Source organism: Lepisma saccharinum, chromosome 26 (genome assembly GCF_977018435.1).
Source record: "Lepisma saccharinum chromosome 26, izLepSacc3.1, whole genome shotgun sequence".
Taxonomy (NCBI): domain Eukaryota; kingdom Metazoa; phylum Arthropoda; class Insecta; order Zygentoma; family Lepismatidae; genus Lepisma; species Lepisma saccharinum.
The window spans coordinates 60,014,935-60,038,458 of record NC_139254.1 but is presented as its reverse complement, the minus strand read 5'-3'; the positions used below and the strand labels follow the sequence as shown (position 1 = coordinate 60,038,458).

At 37.7% G+C, this 23,524-nt stretch overlaps 1 protein-coding gene and 1 non-coding gene across 2 annotated transcripts in view; one reads left to right on the top strand and one right to left on the bottom strand.

The window, feature by feature from the left end:
- Positions 1 to 23,524, top strand: part of LOC145979778 (diacylglycerol kinase eta) — a 359,862-nt gene that overhangs the window by 310,271 nt on the left and 26,067 nt on the right. The window contains exons 11-15 of the mRNA XM_083112757.1: positions 3,211 to 3,397; positions 3,779 to 3,880; positions 6,942 to 7,178; positions 16,073 to 16,640; positions 19,653 to 19,862. Of these exons, the coding sequence (XP_082968883.1) occupies positions 3,211 to 3,397; positions 3,779 to 3,880; positions 6,942 to 7,178; positions 16,073 to 16,640; positions 19,653 to 19,862 (1,304 nt within the window). The remainder of the gene's footprint in view (positions 1 to 3,210; positions 3,398 to 3,778; positions 3,881 to 6,941; positions 7,179 to 16,072; positions 16,641 to 19,652; positions 19,863 to 23,524) is intronic.
- TRNAS-GCU (transfer RNA serine (anticodon GCU)) lies at positions 8,331 to 8,412 on the bottom strand. Its single transcript has one exon. It is a non-coding gene; the product is annotated as a tRNA-Ser (tRNA).

Here is a 23,524-nt window from a genome sequence, read left to right as displayed (position 1 = left end):
AGTTGCATTTATTATATTATCATCATATTATCGTTATCTCATACATTTGTGACCTACCCTCAGAACAAATAATCGGATTGATCAAAGGTAGCCAAGTGGCACTAGCAACATTTCTACGTTGTAACAATTCCCATGGAAAGTTAATGGGATTGTTACAATCTAGAAGTGTCCGCGACTGTACCTTTATACACCATTCGTTATAAACTGGTAAAGTGTAAATTGCATAGAGTTAGGAATATTCTGTTGTTGAGCCGGTCTGTCTCGTATTGCCACACCATAATCAAACTTGATAATTTATGAACTTTTTACAGAACAGCCGACGCCAAGAAGGCCAACATTGTGCACATCTGTTATGCATTACACGTGATTCTCAACTCTTACCTGTACTGTGTTAAGGTAGCTGATTATTCTTTTAAGTGTTAAATACTTGAAAGGGGCTCCAAAACTCAAGTAGGAGATGAAGCCCAATGCCCTAGAAACCAATAATAAGTTGTATGCCCCCCTTCTGTCTTACAGGTTGGTCAATTGGTTGATTTGGTGTTTTAAATCCACTTTATGCAGAGTAAGGCTAATCGGGACTGGACCTAGAGTTTAAAGTGGGATCCGAACCACTATGTGCCTCCACCGGGTATCGAACCCGGGACACCTTCATTACACAGTGATATATGGGGGAAAAAATATCATCGTTAAAATTATGTTTAAGAGTATCGACGTGCACCAACATAATTCCGCGCTCCTGTGACAACTTTCGAGGTTCAGGTCTTTCCAATAGACTTCCTTGTTGGGTGACACGTGAACAGCGAATCGAGTCCCATCGCCGTTCTATTTCCTTCTGTAGATTATAATTGACGTTGTGATGCTGAGACAGCACGGGCAATCCAATCTGAAGCATTGAAGTCACAAGATTGCTGTCGTATATTTGTTACTATTAGTATTAGTTGACGAATGTGGCTTCTTCTTTGAATATTTGACTTTCTAAGCGATGGGAAGGTTTTTGGTGCTGAATCGCTTCGCACCTCGAAGCTCAAAATAGTAGTCTTTAATATCTTTTAAATAATCCTCCAAAATTGTATTTTTTTTCAATGCATGAATGTGTAGGCTAATTGTTTTTGTTTAGAATTGTATGAAGCACAAAAATACAAAAGATCGTGTATTATATATTTTTCCGCATGAAGAATCCTCCCTTCCCCAAGAAAGAACCATGACTTCGCCACTGCGTGAAGCAAAATAAAATATCCCGAATGTCCTCATACAGTTATTTCGATATGTATTTTAATTCTTGTGCAAGTTTGTGTGTGTTGGGATCGGAGTCTAACTATTGTGCGTCCGTTTGTCCTATCTACTATCAACAATGATATGTACAATATGGGATTCTCAATAAATTTCTTCTTTTCTCTAAGGGGCTTCACAATATTTTACTTGCGCGGAATGGGGGGGGGGGGGAGTGGGACACAGAAACTTACTATAAGCACAGAGCTGTGTGCTATAAGTCACTGAAGCATAATTCATCCGATTGATAACGGTAGCGATACCGGGAATTTTCGTCTAATCATATCCTGATTCTAGTCTGACGAGATGGCTAAATTATTCTCATCTGTCGAGGGAAATTATTAACTGAAATTATCTGAGATCAGAATTTCCTGTGAGTTAGACAGCAAATGATGCCTGTGAATGGAACCAACAACTATATATAAACCATGCTTGATTCATTGAATTGTTTTAAGTCCACTTTATGCAGAGTAAGGCTAATCGGGACTGGACCTAGAGTTTAAAGTGGGATCTGAACCACTATTTGCGTCCACCGGGTATCGAACCCGGGACCCCTTGATTACAAGGTTACGATGCAACCACTGCACCATACGATGCAACCTTGTTAAACCATAAAATAAGTTAGACACCCTACATTCTAGTTCAACTCGAGTCCCCATTTGTCTTGTATTTTTGGTTATTTTATTTTAATTTTCTTTACGTTAGCCATCTGCTGTGATCTTAGCTCGCGTTAATTCGAAGAAAACCCTTAAAATTTTTCAACGCCATCTCCTGGTGGGGACTTGCGGACCTCCTGGAGAGAAACTGAAGGTAAGGCGCTGTGCGCTCTCCCTAACGAGGAGTATCAGAACTACCAAGAGTGCTCAGAAAACTACCGGTGCTCAGTCAAGCGTGGTGAAGGGTGACGGCCATAAGCGGGATTGCTCTGGATATAAAATTACTTACTCTGTGGTTTGTCTTTATTCATGTGCTAGCCATACAGAAATGTATGCCATAATTATTTAAAAAATAAAAATTATGATTTACACCAACATTAAGTGTGGAAAATAACATCTTGCAAATGGTGTTTCAATAATGAAAGCATCCCAACATTGGGCCAAATGGTTGGCCAATAGTTGGCCCAATGCAAAAACATACCATTGGCCAACGGTAATTTTAGCCATGGTTCTAACGTTGGGCCAACGTGTGGTTTTTATGTTGGCCAAACGTACTGAAAACTAAAGAATGGGTAGGTTTGTGTTTGATATATACATAATTTATTGTGAGGCCAAATGTGAAAAATAGTACAAATTATTTATGAAACTATAAAAATGCACAACACTTTCTCAGTCACATGGTATCATTGTTTTCAAGGCACCATACATTCAAATGGTAGCACAAAAACCTTGTACAGTTTACTTAGCTTTCCACCTTTCATGGAATTTAGTTTGCACATAACATTGCTTAACCACCTTCACAAGAATAACTGTGAGAATGTTCTTGTTCTACTACAACTTATGGGAGATCACCCATTCTTTGACATCTCAAATTCAGTGATTACCTTTCAAAGGTATCCAATACAATGAACTATCATTACTGTAGAGTAAATGGCCATCCCCTGGAGACAATGTCTTTGTATCCACATGCATTCAAGAAATGATGCCATCTTGCAAAGGAAAAGGTTGGCAGTAGTATTTTGCTAGCTTGGCAGAGTTATGACATCAGAGTGATGAAAGATGCAGCCAAGGTGCAAAATAACAATCACGTATAAAATATAAATAAACTTCAACATCTTCACTCGAATTATCATTGTTGTAATGTTTGTGATTATCTAGAGATATTTCTTTGGAGTTGTTTGATTTACATCCTTAAAATATATGAAGTGGTCACTTAAGATAAACAAAATTGACCATTTTGTAAGACAAGATAGTTATTTCATTGTAAAGTGATTTTCTATTCCAGAGCTGTTTGTGAAACTGTTAGAGATTTTATTACTCATGTAGCACAGTTAAATAAAAGTAAAGAAGAAAATTTATTAGCCAAAAAATGTCAAACATTGGATGAAAAATTGGATTTACTTTTGCAAACCTTGCAACAGGAAGGAAAAATTCCACAAGCAGAAGAAACTCAAGAGGAGGAGATAGAAGAGGTAAATAAATGTCTATTTATTATCTTTCCAAAAGTGTTTTATATCGTTAACATTAATGTGAATTTTAAATTGTATTTAATTAATGTACATATTTTCCTAATTTTCACATTATCTGCAAGAACTCTTTAATGCATTGAACTTTGATTAACTACTATTGTTAATAGAAATTGTAGCTTTCCTGGTGACGTGATTTGAACAAGTGTTCTCGGGTTACCAGCCAGGTTAAATCGATGTTGGCTTCCAATGTTTCGAGTGCATGCATTGCTCTCATCATTATATTCCCTGAAGCCAACCCAAGAACACTTATTGATACTATTGTTAATGCATTATATATAGAACTCTGAATAACTACTATTGTTACTATTTTTCCATCCTTTACAGGAGGAAGTAGTAGAAGAAGAGGAAGGAAAAGAGAAAGGTGATATGGAGAAGTTAGAAAAGGAGATATCGAATCTTAAAGAAAAGGACAATGATATAAGAGAGGTTTGTACAAACTCATTCTGTAGTAAATACATTTATGTAGTAAATAAAAATTCATTTGCTTCTTGCCAGCATCATGGTTTCCAAAGATGTAAGTCAATTCTTCATTTATATTTTAGCTTAGGTTTTGCATGTACAGATGGTGACGTTTATTTCAAAATGAATTGGTAATATATGTATATATTAATTAATTTATTATGCTGTAATTGCATTAAGTCTTTTTAAGAATTTAATATTTTATGACTGAATCACATCTTTATTTTAACACAATTAATATATTTTGTGGATGTTGGTTAATTCATTGAGTCTTTCTAGAAATATTGACACGTATAAATATTAATATTGTTAACATTTGCAGGCTACTTTGAAGTGTATGTTTAGTAAAAGTTTTTAGTGAGATTTATGATGGACATAAGTTCCTTTTCTTCAAGAGCAAATTCATTTGTTGACTGAGAATGATTGAGGGAAAAAATGCACATGGCGACATTCAGCATATGAGTGCTAAGGGGGTATTGTAAAACATTACATCTCACAGTTCCATGGTGTAGCTCTCTGACTGATGGCTCATCATCGGATTTAGTTCCAGGATAATAAGTCAGCAGAACCATTCCAATTTTGTCACTTCTCACATCTACCTCAATCAATCAACTTGAACCAACTCATGGGCGCCAACTCCATGGGGCTTGGGGGGGGGCTCGAGCCCCCCCCAATGTGATCGATGTGGGGGCAGAGCTCCCCAAATCATTTTGCTTAAGAGAATGTAATGTATTATTTTACTTCTCTTGTAAAGTTTACTCTGAATTGTGCTACAGAAACACAAGACTTCCCTTTGTTCTTAATCTGAACAACATCTATCCAATCTTGATTATTCTTTCTAGTTTCCTTCAGGTCTATATCAACATTGTCATGGTTTTAATACAAGTCATTTTCCAATATCACAAAGATCCTGCTATAATTTTTTTCTCTCTCTCATGCGTGCCATATGACCTACATGCCAAACTGGTAAGGGGACATTGAATGTCATCACCAACCGAGCATTTATTTTCTGGACATGTTTCTAAGTTTTTAACTTTTCAGATGTATTCTTATGTTAGGTTCTAGAAGTGAAGGTTCTGCTATGTGTATATCATTTTCTTCTGATTTGACTTCTACAGTGCCTTTCTTGGCCGAGGGGACCGTGGAGTAATGGCTAGGGTGCTGGGAACTAAGAGTGCATCTGCTGGCATTTAGACCCACAGCTTTGTGCTGACCTTGGCACTGGATGCGTCAGTGCTTCAGTATCCAGATAGCTGGTGTCCAGTTTGCACGTGTTTCTGAAGTGTTAAGGTTAAAACCTTAAAACAAGTGTTTTAGATTTTTTTTGTTTTATTTTACGTATTACTGGTGCCAGTCTAATAATGCCAACCTATACTTACAATTTAAAACAATGAATTTTTATGTAGGACATCATTACTAGGGCTAGGATTTTTATGACCTAGAAATCACCAAAATATGCAAAATAAAATATGCTCTTATGACTTATGGTATATGAGTTGCAATGCGCAATGAATACTTTCTCTAAATTTTCAAATAAAAATAAAAAAGATTTTGCTACAGTCCAAAAAAAAAAAAAAACCTCTTAAGTAAACATGGGAGTAAGAACAAATACACTTCGAAAATGACTGTATATTCCTTGAAAATGCAAAAATATGCTGAATATGACCGAAAATCCATAAAAATATGCTACATCACACAAAACTTGCCAAATATGCCAAAATATGCCCTTAAAAAGCACCTTAACTTAATGAGTTTCTTCATAATATGAATTCCTATATGTTTGAGGAACAAATCACCCTTACCAAAAAAATATGCTAAGTCATGAAAATCCTAACTCTAGTCATTACGAATTCTTGTAAGGATGTTAGAATGTGTTTTGCAGCAGAATTCCCAGATGTTCTTGTTTCACACGGAGACAGTGTTCGGATACTTGTGAACAAATTCAGGAAAAACGGGTCTGTTCTTGATAAGAAGTGAAGGGTAAAACAGTGTGTGCTTACCGAGGAGAAACTAGATGATGTTGGAGCATGATTGGAACATACTCCCCAAAAATCCCTCCGGCGCCTTGTACAAGAAACAGACATTTTCATGACATCTGCATGGTGAGCTATCAATCTTTTTAACCTGAAGCCATACATTAGAAGAATTGAAAAAGAATATCAGGAGAGAAATTGAAGCAACTTCGGAGGAAGGACTGATACGTGTTAGTGAAAAGTTCCTATAAATATGCCGTAAATGTGTGGAAGCAGGAGCATAACATTTCCAATACATCTTGTAACAAGGTGCATGCTCATTTTCATTACGTAGCTTGTGGTTCCAGTTACAAGGATGATGCATCCAGTTTGCCAGAAGATGCGCTCTTACTTCCCGGCGTGCTACCAACCCCTCCATGGTCTCCTCGGACATGAAATGCGCTCTACATATGCATGGACATGGGATGGGATTCAGCGGATCAAGTCCCATCACTGCTGTTTCCTGGCTTTGGAGAATGTAGTCTGCTTGTAATGGATATTGCTAGCTGGGTGTGGTTGAGCCTTGAGGATAGTTGGGGAATGCTCCTTGTTTAACATGGTAACAGTGAGACAGCTGGAGAATTGCTTTGTGAAAATTTGGCTAACTGGGGGATATCATCCCCCTCTCACTTCAAAGTAGCTGCCTAATTGCGCTCATGATGCTGAGTCAAGATCGGAATTTTGAAACTCAAATCATTGATCAAACCTTGGAAAGTTGCACATAAGATCATATCACTAACCTTTTGAAACACATTAATTTTTTTATGTTTATGAATGTATTTCACAGTATCAAGCTAGGCTTATTGTCATTACAGTGACAGTAATATACTTGAATCTGTAGACTTTCAAATCCCATTCATTTCACACATATTCCCAATTGCATTCACAATATCTGTACTGTAGAGAAACTATTTTTACCAGTATTCTGTGATGCAAAACAATCAATTTATGAAGTGATACTGTAACTGTTTACATACTATTATGAACTTTTGTTTCATTTTTTTTCCCTCAAACAGATTGAACGTGCCAAGAAAGAATCTCTAATGATAAGAGTTGACAGTTTAAAGAAAGCAATACGTCAAGTTTTAGATCACACAGAACTAGAGTCTGAAGAGCAGAAAAAACAGTCTGCAGCACAAGAAAATGAAAGTGAAAAAGAAAGTGACAAAACAGCAGAAATAGAACTAAAGCAATATGAGGATTATTCTCGAAGGCCCAGTGTTCCAGGGTTGAAAACGATGTGTAGGCTTGAGGTAAGTTCCGTTCCATGCAATAAAATGTTATTCTTGAGTAATATTATAACTAAAATATATGCCTTGTCCATAGTGTGTACTACAGGGTGGGTGACCAGTAACTAGACATTTGAAATTTGCCATAGTTTTTATAATATTTAAGCAATCTCAATGAAATTTTCTGTACATTATGGAATAGGATTATGAGTCAGCTCAGAATTCAATGTAGGCATCGGCGGCATTCCCCAGCTTACTCCAATGAACGAGGATTGAATCCATGGTCTTTTGTAGGAATTCTTTGGAGACATTTGTCATAACATTCTGAATTATTCCACAGTGTGGGGTTTTGTCTTGAACACTTCTTCCTTTGTGCAGCCCCACAGGAGAAGGGTACTGGGCATGAAGTCTGGACTTCTGGAAAGAATTGTCCCGTTATTTTTGTAATTTTTCCCATTAGATAAGACACTGCCATGCTCTCTCATAAAGTCGAAGAATATTTTTAATATGATTGGGTTTCCTTAAGAACCAAATCACCCTTCTTCTGCTATACATTCACACATATTCCATTGACTTCTATCTCCTTTGGTTAGGCAAGACACTCCTTCAAGTCTGAAACAGATGCAACGAGTTGTTAGAGGGTGTTGTCTGGAAGAATGCTACCACAAGATCAACAGGATTGTATACAACGGAAAACCGAGAAAAGAGTTGTACTTTCGGGAAAGACCGGCTAACTTCGGCGATCATCTCTGGGAATTATGATGGTTGTTAGTGGGTGGTATCGTAAACTTAAACCAAAGTTAACAAACAACTTGTCTAGGAAAGCACTATGTGGGACCTCTGCAGATCACCAAAGAGTGCAAACTCGCACACTGACCCAGTTCTCTGATGCTTTTTCTCTCACCTGCTCAATTCATCCCCATTGTTAAGATTCGCCTACATCCGAAGTGCCTTGGCATCACTTTACGCTACTCATTCGTAGCTCCCCAATTTCTTCACTATGGTTGCTGGCCAGCAGTCCCATACACTGGCCTAGATCTCTGGCAAGAAGTTGTTAAACTTTCCCCAGGAGACTCAAACCAGTATGCGTTCCATAGCCCAAGCCTACGACCACAGTGCAAGACCTCTCTGCTTTTGAAAACTAATAACATCATTGCTAAGGAGGAGAAAAACTATCGACTAGGATGGGATTCGAACCCATGTGGGCAGAGCCCATTGGATTAGCAGTCCAACACTTTAACCACTCGCCCACCTCATCCAGTGACGCTACCGAAATCATCATAAATGTGTGTGTCTGTAAAATTGTTCAGCCTCGAATCGCAAATGTTTGCTGTGTAAAATCTTTGTGGATGCATTGCTTCAAAATAATTTGGTAGCCATTATCGTTTGTAAGAGTCAGTAAATAGAATGATCCTTGGATGGCTGTCTGTCTGTTGATTCTTCACGATATTTTGAAGTCGGCCTCATATTGCAGCCAAAAAGATGTTATGCACCCAGATAGCTCAGTTGGCTTGTCTATCTCCTTGGCGGAGTGGTAAGTGCAGCATGCTTCAAAGCCAGAGGTTCCAGGTTTGAATTCCGTTTTGGACATCGAAGTTTGTGTTTGTCTGTCCTGAATGAGAAAGGGAAATGAGTTTAGTTGATGTGATTTTGATGTGTGGGGATGACTGCCGCTTAGGGGTCTTCCTCTAGAAGGGGCTATTCCTCATCCACGTTTTTGAATTTTTTATTACATCAAAATCTGATCATTAAAAACAAATGAACATAAGCTACTTATTGTTCTCTTGATGTGTGTGAATTTCTGGGTCACTGTTTCACAAAATGTTTCTTCAGATGAGTTTTTTTTTACACACTAAACACTAAATCCACATTTATTTGAAGTCTACCCTCATAAGGAATGAAAGAGAATTTTGTCTATTCCACTAGTTCATGGATTATATACATTTGTTCTTACTTTAGCACACAATACACACAACACAGGACAGTACAACACATGAACTCTGTCACGGCAAACAGTTTAAAAATTCCTCCGCATCCAGTTTTGAAGTACTCAAGATGACACAACTTTTCTTATCATACAAGGATGCTTACGTTTTACTGGTTTTGAAAGACAGGCTTAAAGCTGCAGATGGACGGGCCCCAAAGCCAATTACCAAAGGACCCCAACCGCGAGGGAAAGGTCTGGTTTTTGACTTGTCTGGCAACAAAAGTGGAATTGCAAGAGGCGGTGGGAACAATTTGCCAATTTCATTGTAAAATCACTAAATCTGGTACAGCAAGTGCTACAGTTGGCTGTCATCTACATAATTTTATTAAAGTTTGTATAATGAAACTTTTAAGTGAATGTTTTGTCAACATGGAAAATATGCTCTGCTATCAATTAAGCATATTTAAATTTTTATACACGTTTCATTTAGCGGAGTTTGAGTTTTAGAAGATTTTGCATTCCAATTGTTGGCAACACTGAGGGGATTTCTGGGATGAACTAAAGACTTCTCTGTCCAGCGCTTGGCGGAGTGGTTAGCACATTGTGCTATGACACCAGGGGTCCCAGGTTCGAATCCCGACCTGGGCGTGGATGTTTGTGACTGTCCATTCGTCAATTTAATCTTATCATCACTCATCCCCATCTCTGCAAATTAACCAAAAGTGGCACAAAAAGTGAAGTAAAGTAAATAAATCAATCAATCAATCCTCAGTACCATTAGGCTGAGCAGGTGCTGGTTGGGGAAGAATCTTCGAAGGCTGGAAATAGGTTATAGTAAAGACGACCATTCACTAGTGCTTTTTCCTCATGGTCATTATGTGAGAGTGAGTATCAATCACATTTTGCTAGTTGATTATTTATTGTATTTTGTTTGGGCTTCTGAGATAGCATATCTAATCTAGAGCTGTACCCAGGCATGTCGCCTGATAATGTTCGCATGAGCACGTGAACACTCATGTATATGTTCTAAATTACGTACATATTAAATGCACACAACTATGTTTCTTCGAAATAATACTTTTTTGATGTTCGAGTATACACACACAATTTAGTCTGATAACTTTTTTAGATAGTTGGTAACACTGACTCCCATTGTGTTCCACGGTTGCGATGAACACAATGGCTGTGTTGTGTGTTGTGAACTGGCAGCTAAGGGGATGTTGGTCACTATACCCCGAAAGTGTTCACTGCCCTGTGCGAACATTGTGGTGCGAACCCTGACCCAAGCGGCAATACTTCTTACATTCGGCACCAGGGCGCAGCATATACAGGCACGTCTAGGAGGACTCAAAAAGATCAGCGCTACATAGTTGCAATCTTTAGTGAGAAGTCTCTAAACCTGGCGGATTTTAAATTCCAGTGGGCGCTAAAATTCACGGAATAGTGACGAGCGACTTTTCTTTAGAAACTAGTCTGCAGGAGTTATAAACTTTGAAAGATATTATGTATGATTTGCGCATGTGCGTCTAAGGGCAATTCAGACTGTGCAACTTCCTTTAGTAATCGACGTTTTTCATGCCAAGGAAATAACTCTCACCAACTTAAATTGCAAAGGAAAGTGCTGACTACATTTACATCAATTTTACAGCATTTTTCTGGTAACTATACTCAGAATAGTATGGGGTCGTATGGCCTAAATAGCTGTTACCGAAAAGAGTTATCAATTGATATTAGTAAATCATTTTTACTATTCTCTACGTTATTAGAATATGCTTATTGTAAAGAACAAAATATAACTTTCAGAAAACTAGAGTTGTATTTTTGCTACACATACATTTTCTTTTTTGAAGTTAGAAAGTTGAAAAAATATATGCATTTAAATTATCACAATTGAAATTAAATGCATTTTTAATGTGCATATAAACGCACATACATTCAATAAACCTGGTGTAAGTTGTTCCGCACTGCATTTTTTAAAAATACATTTTGTATTTTTCACCAGCAAATTTGATTCAGCGATTTTTAATTAGCGCATGTTGAAGATTTAGAAACTTCTGCGTTTCAATTGTTGGCAACACTGCTGCTGTGGAAGAACTTCAAGACGGAACGTTTGTTTTGGAAAGATCAAGCACCGTTAGTTTTTCGGGGCAACAAAAAAGCCTATGCTCTTTGGCGGCAACGGGTAAAGGGCGGTTAGTGTCGACGTCGAGAGCAAGATATCTATTGACAAGCGGTTGGGTGAATGTATTTGCACTGGCTTTCAGACGTGCGTGTGTGTTATGCTTTGTGTGTGTAGTGTAGTGTTGTGTTGTGTTTTGTACACTATGAATACTGTTAGGAGTTTGAAAGAAAAGTAATTTTCGCCATTGAGCGAAGCAGAACGAACTCAAGTAAAAAGGATGGGCCCTCACCAGCCGATCTCTACATTGTACAAGAGGTAAGTACTCCCAAATACGTTATTAAAAGAACATTAAAAAATTACTGGTACACGAAATACAATTGGTTATGTAGGTGCAACGTTCTGAACGCGCAATTTTGTTTTCCTTGTTTATTGTTTGGAGGCGGCAATTCATTGACAAACACAGGACACTTCCTGGGCGTTTGTTAACATTTGCACATGAGACTCGCTTAAAAAGAGACTGCATCTGGATTGGAACGATTCGTTTCGTGCAATGTATAAGATCAAGGATGGTAAATTTGTTTGATTGATTGATTTGGTGCTTTAAGTCCACTTTATGCACAGTAAGGCTAATCGGGACTGGACCTACAGTTTTAAGTGGGATCCGAACCACTGTGTGCCTCCACCGGGTTTCGAACCGGAACCCCTCGCTTACAAGGCGACGACGAGTAAATATGTTAATGACAACGGTGGTTCCCAAAGTGTGTGCTGCGGCGCCCTGGGGCACCGTGATTAGCTTACAGGGGCACAATGAAATGTTCCGATATTTTCACTGAATCGTTAGTCATTGCTGTGATTGTTTCAAATATCTGCTTATTTAGTACTTTCTTTTACATATAAAATGTTTCTGAATTTGAAATACGTGTTTAATTTTTAACTTAAGACAAGCAATCTTACAAGTAACTGAGCGTTGCAAGTGTTAGAGAGGGATACATTCTGGGCGCCGCGGTAAAGTCTTGAAAAAACTAAGGGAGCAGTGAAGCAAAGAAGTTTGGGAATCCTTTCTTTAAATGGTCGAAAATCAATCTCTCTCTGAACCATTGCTAGGAGGAAAAATACGAAACACTAAGAAAGAAGGAATACAAGCAATGTCACAATGACTGATACTTCAATCACAAGCATCACAACCGAGTTATTGTGGGCGGGGCGAGGGGACATTCTGTACAATACCCAAATATCTTGTACTATATACATTTTTTTCCTGGACTGGACGCATCCTCCTCTCTGTCCCGCTAACGATGCACATGCTTTCAATGATGAATGAATGTCGTTGGTTAACATATGGTCGCTGTAATAGAAAGTAGATTGCGAAGTATGATAATCTTGTGTTGTACATACCTGAGATTGCATGTTATACTAATTAGTTTGCACTAGCCATCACTAATTGTAAATAACGTAATTAAAAGGGTGTTAATTGAATAAAATAGTATTGTATTACTTCAGATATAGCGTGATTTTGGGGGGAAATTGTTGAAAATAAGTTGAACTGTTATTCTTACTTGTTCAATATTGAAGATAAAGTTACAAGGGAGAGTAGTAAATCTCCAATCAGTATAAAAATTTTATTGTGAACACCCGTATGTGAACAGCACGCGACGCCACTGGCTGTACCTCCATAAGAGATAAGAGATCCCAACATTCAAATAGGACAAAGTTAAATGTTTTTCTTAACTTTTTCATTCGCGCGGAAAGGCTGTGCAATGACGAAAAAGAGAAAGAAAAAGAAGAAGAATGGATAAAGAAGGTGGGTATAAAGAATGGGCATGAAAAAAGTAGCTAGGAAAGCAAAAAAGATTGTTAGACAAGAAATATCACAAAATGATAAAGATGAAGAAAAAACGGAGGTAGGAAATGGTGAAAAGAACACGTATTTTGTCGGGATTCCGTATTTTAAGGTTGTTTCCGAGAAAATTGAAAAATCCGTAAGGGGATACGGGATAAAATGTGGGGTGAGAGCACCTCGGAGCATTGAAAAACACTTCACGTCTTATAAGCAAGGGAGGGGAGATAGGCGCGATAACCCTGAAGAGCAAAAGGGAGTGTACAGGATAGTATGTGAATGCGGAAAGGAATACGTGGGACAGACCAGGAGGAGTACGCAAATTAGGTGGGGCGAGCACGATAAAGATGTAAAGGAGGGTATACCCAAGACAGGATTATCTGAACACGTATTAGTTAACCGGCATAAGATCACCAAAAGAGAAGTCATTAGGAAGATTAACAATAAATTGGACAGGAATGTGTATGAGGCAGCCTATATATGTGTGGAAAATAGGAATAAACTCAATAGGGATGATGGGAACTTGAAAGACGGCTGGATAAACTTTTTTAAAAAATGGGATAAAGCCGCCGGGAGTAGAGACGAGATGGGCTTCCATGTTACCCCTGAAGTTAGGAAAGCCGCCGAGGTGGAAGTTGAATTCACCTTGGATTGGTGACTCACGAGCCCCGGTTGAGGAAAGACCGGGGGGAGGAGTTTTCCTTCTATAGGTAAGAGCTGACACCATGCATTCGCCTACCCCGAGCACCGATCGGCAGTTTGCCTTCATCAGCTTTGAACGTTCTTTTGTTTTTATAGAATTTACATCTGATATAAGTTCTAAAATTTGATACAGGAAAGTTTACTGATGAAAGAATTAAGAAACATTACCAAATTAAACTGTCAAATAGATTTGATATTTTGCAGGATTTAAATGATGATGAAAATATAAACGAAACAGACGTAAATAAGAATTGGGAGCACATACGTAATGCAATAGAATCAGCAGCTAAAGAAAGTATAGGATACCATAAACCGAGAAAAAGTAAGCCATGGTTTGATAATGAATGTCATAATCTAATAGAAATAAGAAATCAGGCTAGACTTAGGTGGTTAAATAACTCTGATGATACAAATCTAAACTATTATAATAAAATAAAGCGAGAAGTTAACCGCACGTTTAGAAGTAAAAAAAGAGATTACTTGAAAAGCAAAATTAACGAAATTGAAACAAACAGCAAAAATAAAAATATCAGAGTTTAGAAAGGGGTGGCAACCTAAAGTAAACTTGATAAGAGATGAAGACGGTGATTTTCTAGCTGACCCAAGCGATATTCTAAATGGATGGAAGAACTACTTTAATGACCTTTTAAATGTCCATGTAGGAGATAAATCAGAAGTAAATGAAGTCCACACAGCAGAACCTTTAGTTCCAGAACCTAACTTGACTGAAGTTAAAGATGCTATTAAAAGGCTTAAGAATAACAAAGCACCTGGCATTGATTTAATAGCAGTTGAGTTAATTAAATATGGTGGAAATTCATTAATATGTCAATTCATAAATTAATTTGTTTAATATGGAATAAAGAAGAAATCCCTCAACAGTGGAAAGAATCCATAATTGTTCCTGTGTTAAAAAAAGGTGATAAAATGAACTGCAATAATTACCGTGGAATTTCTCTACTCTCAACAACATATAAAATATTATCTAACATTCTTTTAACAAGACTAACCCCATATGCTAATGAAATTATAGGTGATTATCAATGTGGATTTAAACGTAACAGATCAACTACAGATCAAATTTTTCACATCAGACAGACACTTGAAAAAAAGTGGGAATATAATCAAAATGTCAATCAGCTATTCATTGATTTCAAAAAAGCATATGATTCTGTCAAAAGAGATAAATTATATAATATATTAGTAGAGTTTGGAATACCTATGAAGCTTGTTAGTATGATAAAAATATGCACCAGTGAAACAGAAAGTAAAATTCGTGTGGGTATTAATATGTCTGACAAATTTACAATTCATGATGGGTTAAAACAAGGAGATGCATTATCTCCATTGCTCTTTAATTTTGCCTTAGAATATGCTGTTAGGAAGGTAAAAGAAACTAAAGAAGGACTAAAATTAAATGGTGTGACTCAGTTGTTAGCATATGCAGATGACGTAGACTTACTGGGGGATGATGTGAATACAATTAAGAATAATGCTAAAATATTTTTCAAAACTGCTAAAGAGATAGGTTTGGAAGTTAACAAAGAGAAAACTAAGTATATGCTTACAGGCCGAAACCATGTGTTAGGTAATAATCAAAATCTAATTATTGATAACAACTCGTTTGAACCAGTTTCCAAATTCAAATACTTAGGAGTAATATTAACAAATGAAAATTATATTAAAGAGGAAATAAAAGTAGGCTTAATTCAGGAAATGCATGTTACTTCTCTCTTCATAAACTTTTGTCTTCTCGTTTAATATCTAAGAATCTAAAAGTTAAAATATACAAAACCGTAATTTTGCCTGTAGTATTATATGGGTGTGAAACTTGGTCCCTTACATTGAAAGAGGAACATAAATTGAGAGTATTTGAAAATAAGATCCTTAGGAAAATATTTGGACCTAAAAGGGATGAGGAGACAGGTGAGTGGATAAGGTTACATAATTTAGAACTACATAATTTGTATTCATGTTCAGATATGATTAGAATAATTAAATCAAGAAGACTTAGGTGGGCAGGCCATGTGGCACGAATGGGAGAGGAAAGAGAAGTTTACAGGATGATTGTTGTTGGGAAACCTGATGGTAAGAGACCTGTAGGAAGGCCAAGACGAAGATGGAGGGACAACGTTGAGATGGACCTAAGGGAAATCGGTAGGGATGGAAAAGAGTATATAGAACTTGCTCAAGATAGGGAAAGATGGAAGACCTGTGTTGCTGCAGCCATGAACCTTCGGGTTTAAGAAGGCTAGAGAGTTCGTTAGTTAGTTATACATCTGATATAACTAAATATTGTTATTGTTTAATTTACCTCCTTTTCTTTATAGGTTCCTTCAGAGATAGAAGCATTTTCATACGAATCATATAGTTTAACTCCACCATCGTTGCCCTCTCCCACAACAACACTCCTAGCGCCATCTTTAACAACCAACTTCCCGCTGCCTCCATCACCTTTCTCAAGCTCTCCCCTTTTGAAAAGACGCTTATCTCCGGTGTACCTGGCTCTCTCAGAAGGCGAGCAGGAAGAGTGCGAATCCATAGCAATAAGTCACCTTCAAGCAATCTCTCCATTACCTGATGTGCGCAGAGAATCGAGCTGTTCCGTGGACATTCCAATCTCTCTGCCGGTACCAAAAGAATTTGCTGATGCTGAATCACGAAGAGCGTCGGCAGCGAATGTGATTGACCCACCAACGGGGGAACCTGCTGGTGTCGCTGTTAGTGATGAAAATCAAAAGAAGACTGAAAACAAGGAGAAATATGAAGAGGAAGAAAATATGCCTCCTCCAAATATTAGTGTTATTGTAAGTGCCCCTTCCCCAGAAGAATCTGATATGGAAGAAGAAGAGGTGAAATTTGTTCCAAGGAGAAGATTAAGTGAATTTTCTGAAAGTGGTAAGCAAATGCTTTAAAATAAATCATGTTAATTTAATAAGGTAAAGTTCCCCGTGCATATAGAACCATGCCATGAAGGCACATTTAGGGGATGTGGGGGTACGGCCCCACACATTCTCAATCTTGGCCTTTTTGGAGGGGATGTGATTAGCACTACACTCCGGCCACCTTTACCCCCAGGGTTGCCCCCAAGTACCCATTGATTTGAGGCTGGGTGAGCTCCAGAGTCGCTTTATGCAGGGACAAGACTGGATCACTCACCCCTGGAACTGAACCCGGGTCTCCCGTGTGGCAGTCAGATGCCCTACTGACTAGACCCATTAGTTTAAAAGGCCTAATTAATAGATTTTAAAAAATATACAAAAAAATTTGGCTTGATTCTTACAATTTTTTGTCATAAATTGAACACTTCAATTTATGACAAAAAAAACTTGTACATAAGTCTCTTTGTTGTCAGTATTGCCATAATTCATGAATGAATATATAATTATAATTTTTCTCCTATTTTCGACTGAACTATATTTCCATCCTGCTAAGATGTCCACCTCTGTGACAATTTTTCTTTAATTTTTCAACCAAATATTTTTTTCCTTTTCAAAATGTTTATTATACTACAAAAATTTACATATTTACACCATTCTACCTTTTGCCCATTTGGAAATCTTGGTCACAATACTCCATTATAATAATAGTATATTCACAACCATCAGGAACATTCTTGAGAGGGTCTGGGTGGGTGCTGGTCCCTACGAAACCTTCATGTGCTCCCCTAAATTATCCATGACTCAGAGGAAAATTTAATTTTAAAATACCTGCAAATTATTTATTTGAAAAACTTTGCATGTAGATCAATCAGTGTCATATTATTAGAAATTATACTATATTGTGCACCAATGCCAAAATCAAGAATTTGCTAAATCTTACTTTGCTGATAAAAGCCTTTTAATATTCAAGATCCTTGGGGAAAAAACACCACAGCAACAAAGAAAACAGGTATTACATTTGGATAAATGTAGTCATCAGTAAAATATGAATCTATTTATGGCTATTTATTAGGTCATATATGTTAGAATGTGAATCTATCAACAAGAAATAGTCAGAAAGAGCACTATGTGAAAAAGTCAAAAGTTGCACAATCATAGTTTCCGCATTGGTGCGACAACATATGAATGTTTTTTAAGTAGTGGTACTACTCTGCATTAAAACTTAATATAGAACATAAATTATATGTGTATTATATAATGAATATTATTAATAGGGAGTGGAAGTTGATGAAATGTCATCTTTATTCTGACATCTCGGACAAACCCAAAAAAGGTAATTTTAAAGTGCATTTTTTTTCTTGCTTTTTTTTGCCAATTTTTAGTTTTAGGTAATTTTCTCCTATTTTCGGCATTTTCCTGTCATTTTTTGCAATATTCGGTGTATTGTTTCGTCATATTTTATCACTTCTTTCATTTTGGTAATATTCTTGAGTCTTTTCACCAAGGTGAACATAGGCCTATATACCGTGCGTCCATTTCGATCTTCAGCCGAGAGATTGGGAGAAGCGTGGCGGGCGGCGCTGACGGAGATGCCGACATTTGCGGCCTGTGATGCCCGCTTATTTTTATAGACATATGCAGACATTTATATAAATATTGCAAAACGAGCACTAACCTGTGCTATAACACGCAAAAGTTCTTCTGTAATTCATCCACGTTCTGCTCTTATATACACAAATAAATACGCAATAGAAGGAATGTTAAGAGCCACAGATAATAAAGCATTTTAATCATAGTTTTGACCAGGAACGTCCTGCTTAAGTTTATATTCTTGAAAGAGTTTTGTGGCCATGGGAATCGTTTGGAGGTTTCGAATGTGCAACACTGTATCAAGATTATGCTGCAGACGAAACCGTTAAAAGTGAATGGTTTTCGTGAGCTTCCTTGCAATCCAAAATCTCCGAGCTCGACTTTTTTTGTTCCTTCGCGACTAGATGAAGACAGAGTTGTGAATATAGTGGCGAGCAATGTAAACCAAGAGCGTGTTAATTTCGTACTGTGTGCAAGAGTGCTATTCTTGGTTACTTGCAGTTACTTGTTTGTGTTATTGCAGTGTGTATGTGTGTTGTGTCAGTGAGACAATCGGAAGGTTCACGTTAGAACAAAGATTTTTTATGTATGACACGTACTTGAAAACAGACTCGTGTCGAGACGTGTGTAGGCAATTTGTACAGAAATTCCCAGGCGTTTCAACTCCACATAGAGATACGGTTAGACATCTTGTCCTTAAATTACGCGAAACTGGATCGTTAAATTTTAAAACACCTAAGCAAAAACGACGGATTCTAACCGAAACAAAACTCGATGATATTGGTGCAGCGTTAGAACGTTCTCCAAACAAACCTCTACGCCGTGTTTCACAAGAGGTGGGCGTGTCAAAATCATCGGCACATACAGCCACTAAGCTACTAAAATTAAAACCATACTCTTACAGCACAGGTTATATAAATGTCTGCATATGTCCATAAAAATAGGCGGGCATTACAGGCCGCAAATGTCGGCATCTCCGTCAGCGCCGCCCGCCACGCTTCTCCCGATCTCTCGGCTGAAGATCGAAATGGACGCACGGTATATCTTGCAGGGTTTCTTTTTCTTTACAGTGCCACAGAAACACACCACACTACATCACCAGTCAAAGATGCGGGAAATTAATACAGTTTACACCAATTCATTCAGTGTATACGACTTTTTCATAAAATTATTTTAAAATTGTTCAGTTATTTCCATTGGAAATCCTCGTTGCATATTTTAATTGAATGTGCAAGTGGTATCATTTTGTATCATTTAATGGTCATTTTTTTGCATTTTTTAAGTCATTTTTTCCATTTTTTAGGACATTCTATAGGTCAAATACCTATATTTTTTTAAGTTATCAACTTCCGCTCCCTAATTATTAATATATGGAAAGCAATACATTCATTCTTGCTTAACACTTTTGTCTGACATTTTCCTTTTTCTTTCTTTCCAGCCATGTGTGCTCATCTTCTAGTTCCTACTTTACCAGTGTTCGGTTATTCCCCAACAGCTACGAGAAGAATCTCTACTGGAAGTTTATTTAAAGGTTCTGACGTGTATCCACCTCGGAGTCCTGAGAGGAAAGACGAAAGTCAAAGGAAAGAAGAGAAGAAGAAAACATTGCCAATAATAAACCCATTGGTACAGTCACCAATGTGGCCAAGTAAGTATTTCATATTTATACCATTCTTTTTAAATATTCAGATTTGTTTCAAGTCCTTATTATACTTACTAATCAATGGCATAACCAGCATATAGATTTTTCAACAAATTTGTCTGTTATTTACTATTATATTTTTCAAATATTTACCGGTCTCTTGTACTGTTAGGAGCTATATGATGATTTCACTTTGTGATGTGAGACGAAAACTTATGCAAGAGAGATGTGAGAAAAAAATTTACTCATTAATTCAATTAAATATATTGTTTCTCTCCTTTCAACATGAATAATGACTCTTGTGAGGTACTTCATCATTTATTTAATATTTATTTTTAAGTTTTGTCAATTGTGCCAGAACTTCTGCCTTTGAATAAGAATTTTTAATCAATAAATTGAATTGAATTGGATTTTCTTTTCTTCTGTAGACCCTTGATTAAGAGGGCATGGAAAACGTCAAGTTATTTCATCATCATAACAAAAAAAAGAAGAAACATTGTGTAGTATCTTGGTATTACATTAGGTCCTCGATGGTAGACAATGTGACATTGGCAGTGTGTGGCCTCGCATTGTCATGGAGCAAAAGCACATCAGTGAACACCAGACCATGTCATCTCTGCAGAATGGCTGGTTTCAGTTTTTCGCACAAAAGATTGGAGTAGGTAGTACTGTTTACATTATGACCTGTGGGCATGTAATGTTCAAGAATTGGCCCCGTGTGGTCCCAAAACAAAGTTAACATGACCTTTCCGGCACTCCGTTGAGCATGCACTTTCTTCGGTCTGGGAGACGAAGGATGTCGCCATTCCATTGTTGTCGTCTTACGTCATAGAAATGAACCCAACTTTTATCTCCAGTGACAATACGATGAAGAAATGCCTCGCCGTCAGCTTCATCATGGCACAAAAGCTCCCTGCACACATCAACACGTCTCCCCTTCATTTCCGGTGTCAAACGTTTCGGAACCCACCTCGCACCTTAGTACAACATGACTGATATGGTGGGCTGATCCTACACTTATTTCCATCTGGGAAGCAATTTCACTGACAGTAATATGCTGGTTCTCCAGTATCAAGTCCGTGACTGCAGTGACAAGGCGATCTGGATGCGGAGAATCTTCAACACTGGTTATGTCCTGTTTGAACTTCTCAGCTCACTTGTACACTTGTGATTGACTCATACAGTTGTCACCATACTGAACTGTCATGTGGCGATGCATTTCTATCGGTTTCACACCTTCACTCAACAGAAATCTTACGACACTTCACTTCTCCAGCTTGGAGCACTCCTGTAAGGGTGCCGCCATCTTATGTAACTGTTTCCCAGCATCCCTTGCACGAGGCAAGCATGCCAGCCCCAGCTATGAATACCTTACAGATGCCTTCACAAAATAACAAACATATAACAATCACGGTCGTATTTTAGATTTTTTATACTACTTTTCTGGTTATTTATTGAATGCACCTTGTAGTTCCAATTTGACCACCAATTTGAAATATGGCGCTGAAGTAACAACAACCAAAAATTTGAGTTTATTTCTGTACAGCAGTGTTCAATATGCACCCTGTCAACGTGAGTAACCCTTTCGAAGCATAATAACGTGTGATCAATGGTTGCACAAAGCGTTTCCAAGGATGTTCACTGTGTACCAGATTTCAGCACCACATTTCCACCTGCTGGTGAAAATTTGAACTATTTTTTTTTCCCTCTGCATTCGCTTTGATTGCGCTCCGGATGGCTCTGACTAGGAGAACTTTCATTATGACCACCTGGTACTACCAGCACTAATAATGATGATGGTAATAGTAGTGATAATAATAACAACAGTAATGTGGCTAATTTTTCCACTCTAGAAAGATAGTCAATTTCCTAGCACTCTTCCTGCTCCAATGCAAAAAGTTCAATTTGCACACTGCTCTAGTCCCCTGAGGACTGGTTTTTCAATGTCTGGTCAAATTTTTGGTCAGCCAACCACCAGTTGGAGTTCACCTCCAGTCTTAAGCAACAGCGAGTTTTTCAAGGTGAAAATAACCAAAGGTTCTTTGACCATAGTTTGAACACGTAACAATTGTGAGTTGGCAATGCTGAGGTGAGAAATTGGATCACTCTGCCATCATATGTCTAATTCAAATCAAATTTTGCCTGGTGTGGAAAGGTAGAACTATAATAAGGCACATGCGGTTGTTGAAATTCATTGTTTACATTGTAAATACAGAACCTGACGTGTACATATAAATATATACATATAAGAGAAAAGCAATTACTACACATTTGGCTTTTTTCCTACAACAGATCAACTTCACAAAACACAGAATGGTAATACGTAGTATAAATAATTATTCTTTCTTACCGAACAAAAGGGACATCATCAAATATAAAGAACTCCTATCTATGTAGCTATGTAATTGGGAAAAATATGTTGACATTTTGCACATATCTTTTGACTATAAGTTTATACCCACTTTGTATCTATTTTTTTTAGGGAGAACATGGCATCACAGAGAAATCATTGAACATTCATACTTTGTAGGCAACGTTTAACTGACGATGTAACATATAAAAACCCTAGTTCTTATTGGGAATTGAATCTCAGGCTATGTGAGAGCCTGGTGCAAGAGGTATTGGCTGCAAGAGGTACACTTATAGCTTGGGGTGACACCCCAGAGAAACAACGTTAACACATACACAAGCAAAGGGAGCTCGCCCTGTGAAATAAGAATAACAAACATTTTAACACTTCGATGGTTGACTGGTCTGGCAGGGTTGTGAGAATGTAAGAAAGGGGATAAAGGATTCTTGTAGCTTGATGTCCTCGTAGAATCAGTAGACTAGGCCCAGTCCTGAAATAAAACTTCGATAGCGCCCCACTCCCTGCAGTAACTCTTTTATGTATCAATCAATTCATCTCTTGAGTACAACTGGGGGTGAGAAAAGTTCTCTCGAACTATTTATGTGGAATTCAAACTTTCGATCATTAAAACCATTGGCGAGACCATGTCTCTCGATAATGGTGTTCTTAGCATAAGGCGGCGTTTGCATTATGTTCCCTCCAATTTCCGGAAGAATTTGTATCAGCGGATTTTTCAAGATCTGCTGAAGGTTGCTGGTGTTATGGCTGAAGGAAGGTCTTTCCAGCTTCTTCAACTGGGCCCTTTTTATGAAGTGATTAGACTATTGGGTTATGATGCCCGGGGTCCTGGATTTGAGTCACGCAATAAAAAGCTAGAATATTTAATACATATTTTAGGATCATGCAAAATAAAACAGAATCAATGTCAAAATCGTGCTAAATGCACAATTAAGAAATAAGTCAGCAGCAGGACTCGAACTCACGACATAAAACATGCACTCCTAGCTACCACCCTTATCCACTACACCAATTTGCCACTTGGGAAGTTGCTTCACTGTAGGACAGATGGCTTAAGTACGTGTACGCAAATAAAAGTCTGGTGACAATTCCTTTGTTTTACCTGTTACTGTGCACTTCATATGAACTCTGCCAAACACAACAAGTTTATTTTTACACCAATATAACTTTTTGTTAAATTATTTCTCATTCAGTCATCATCATCATCATCATCATCATCCTCTTTTGCCGTTTCCCGCCTCTGACTGGGTCGGCATAGAAGTCAAGCCTCTTCACTTTCTTCTGGTCTTCCACCATTCCT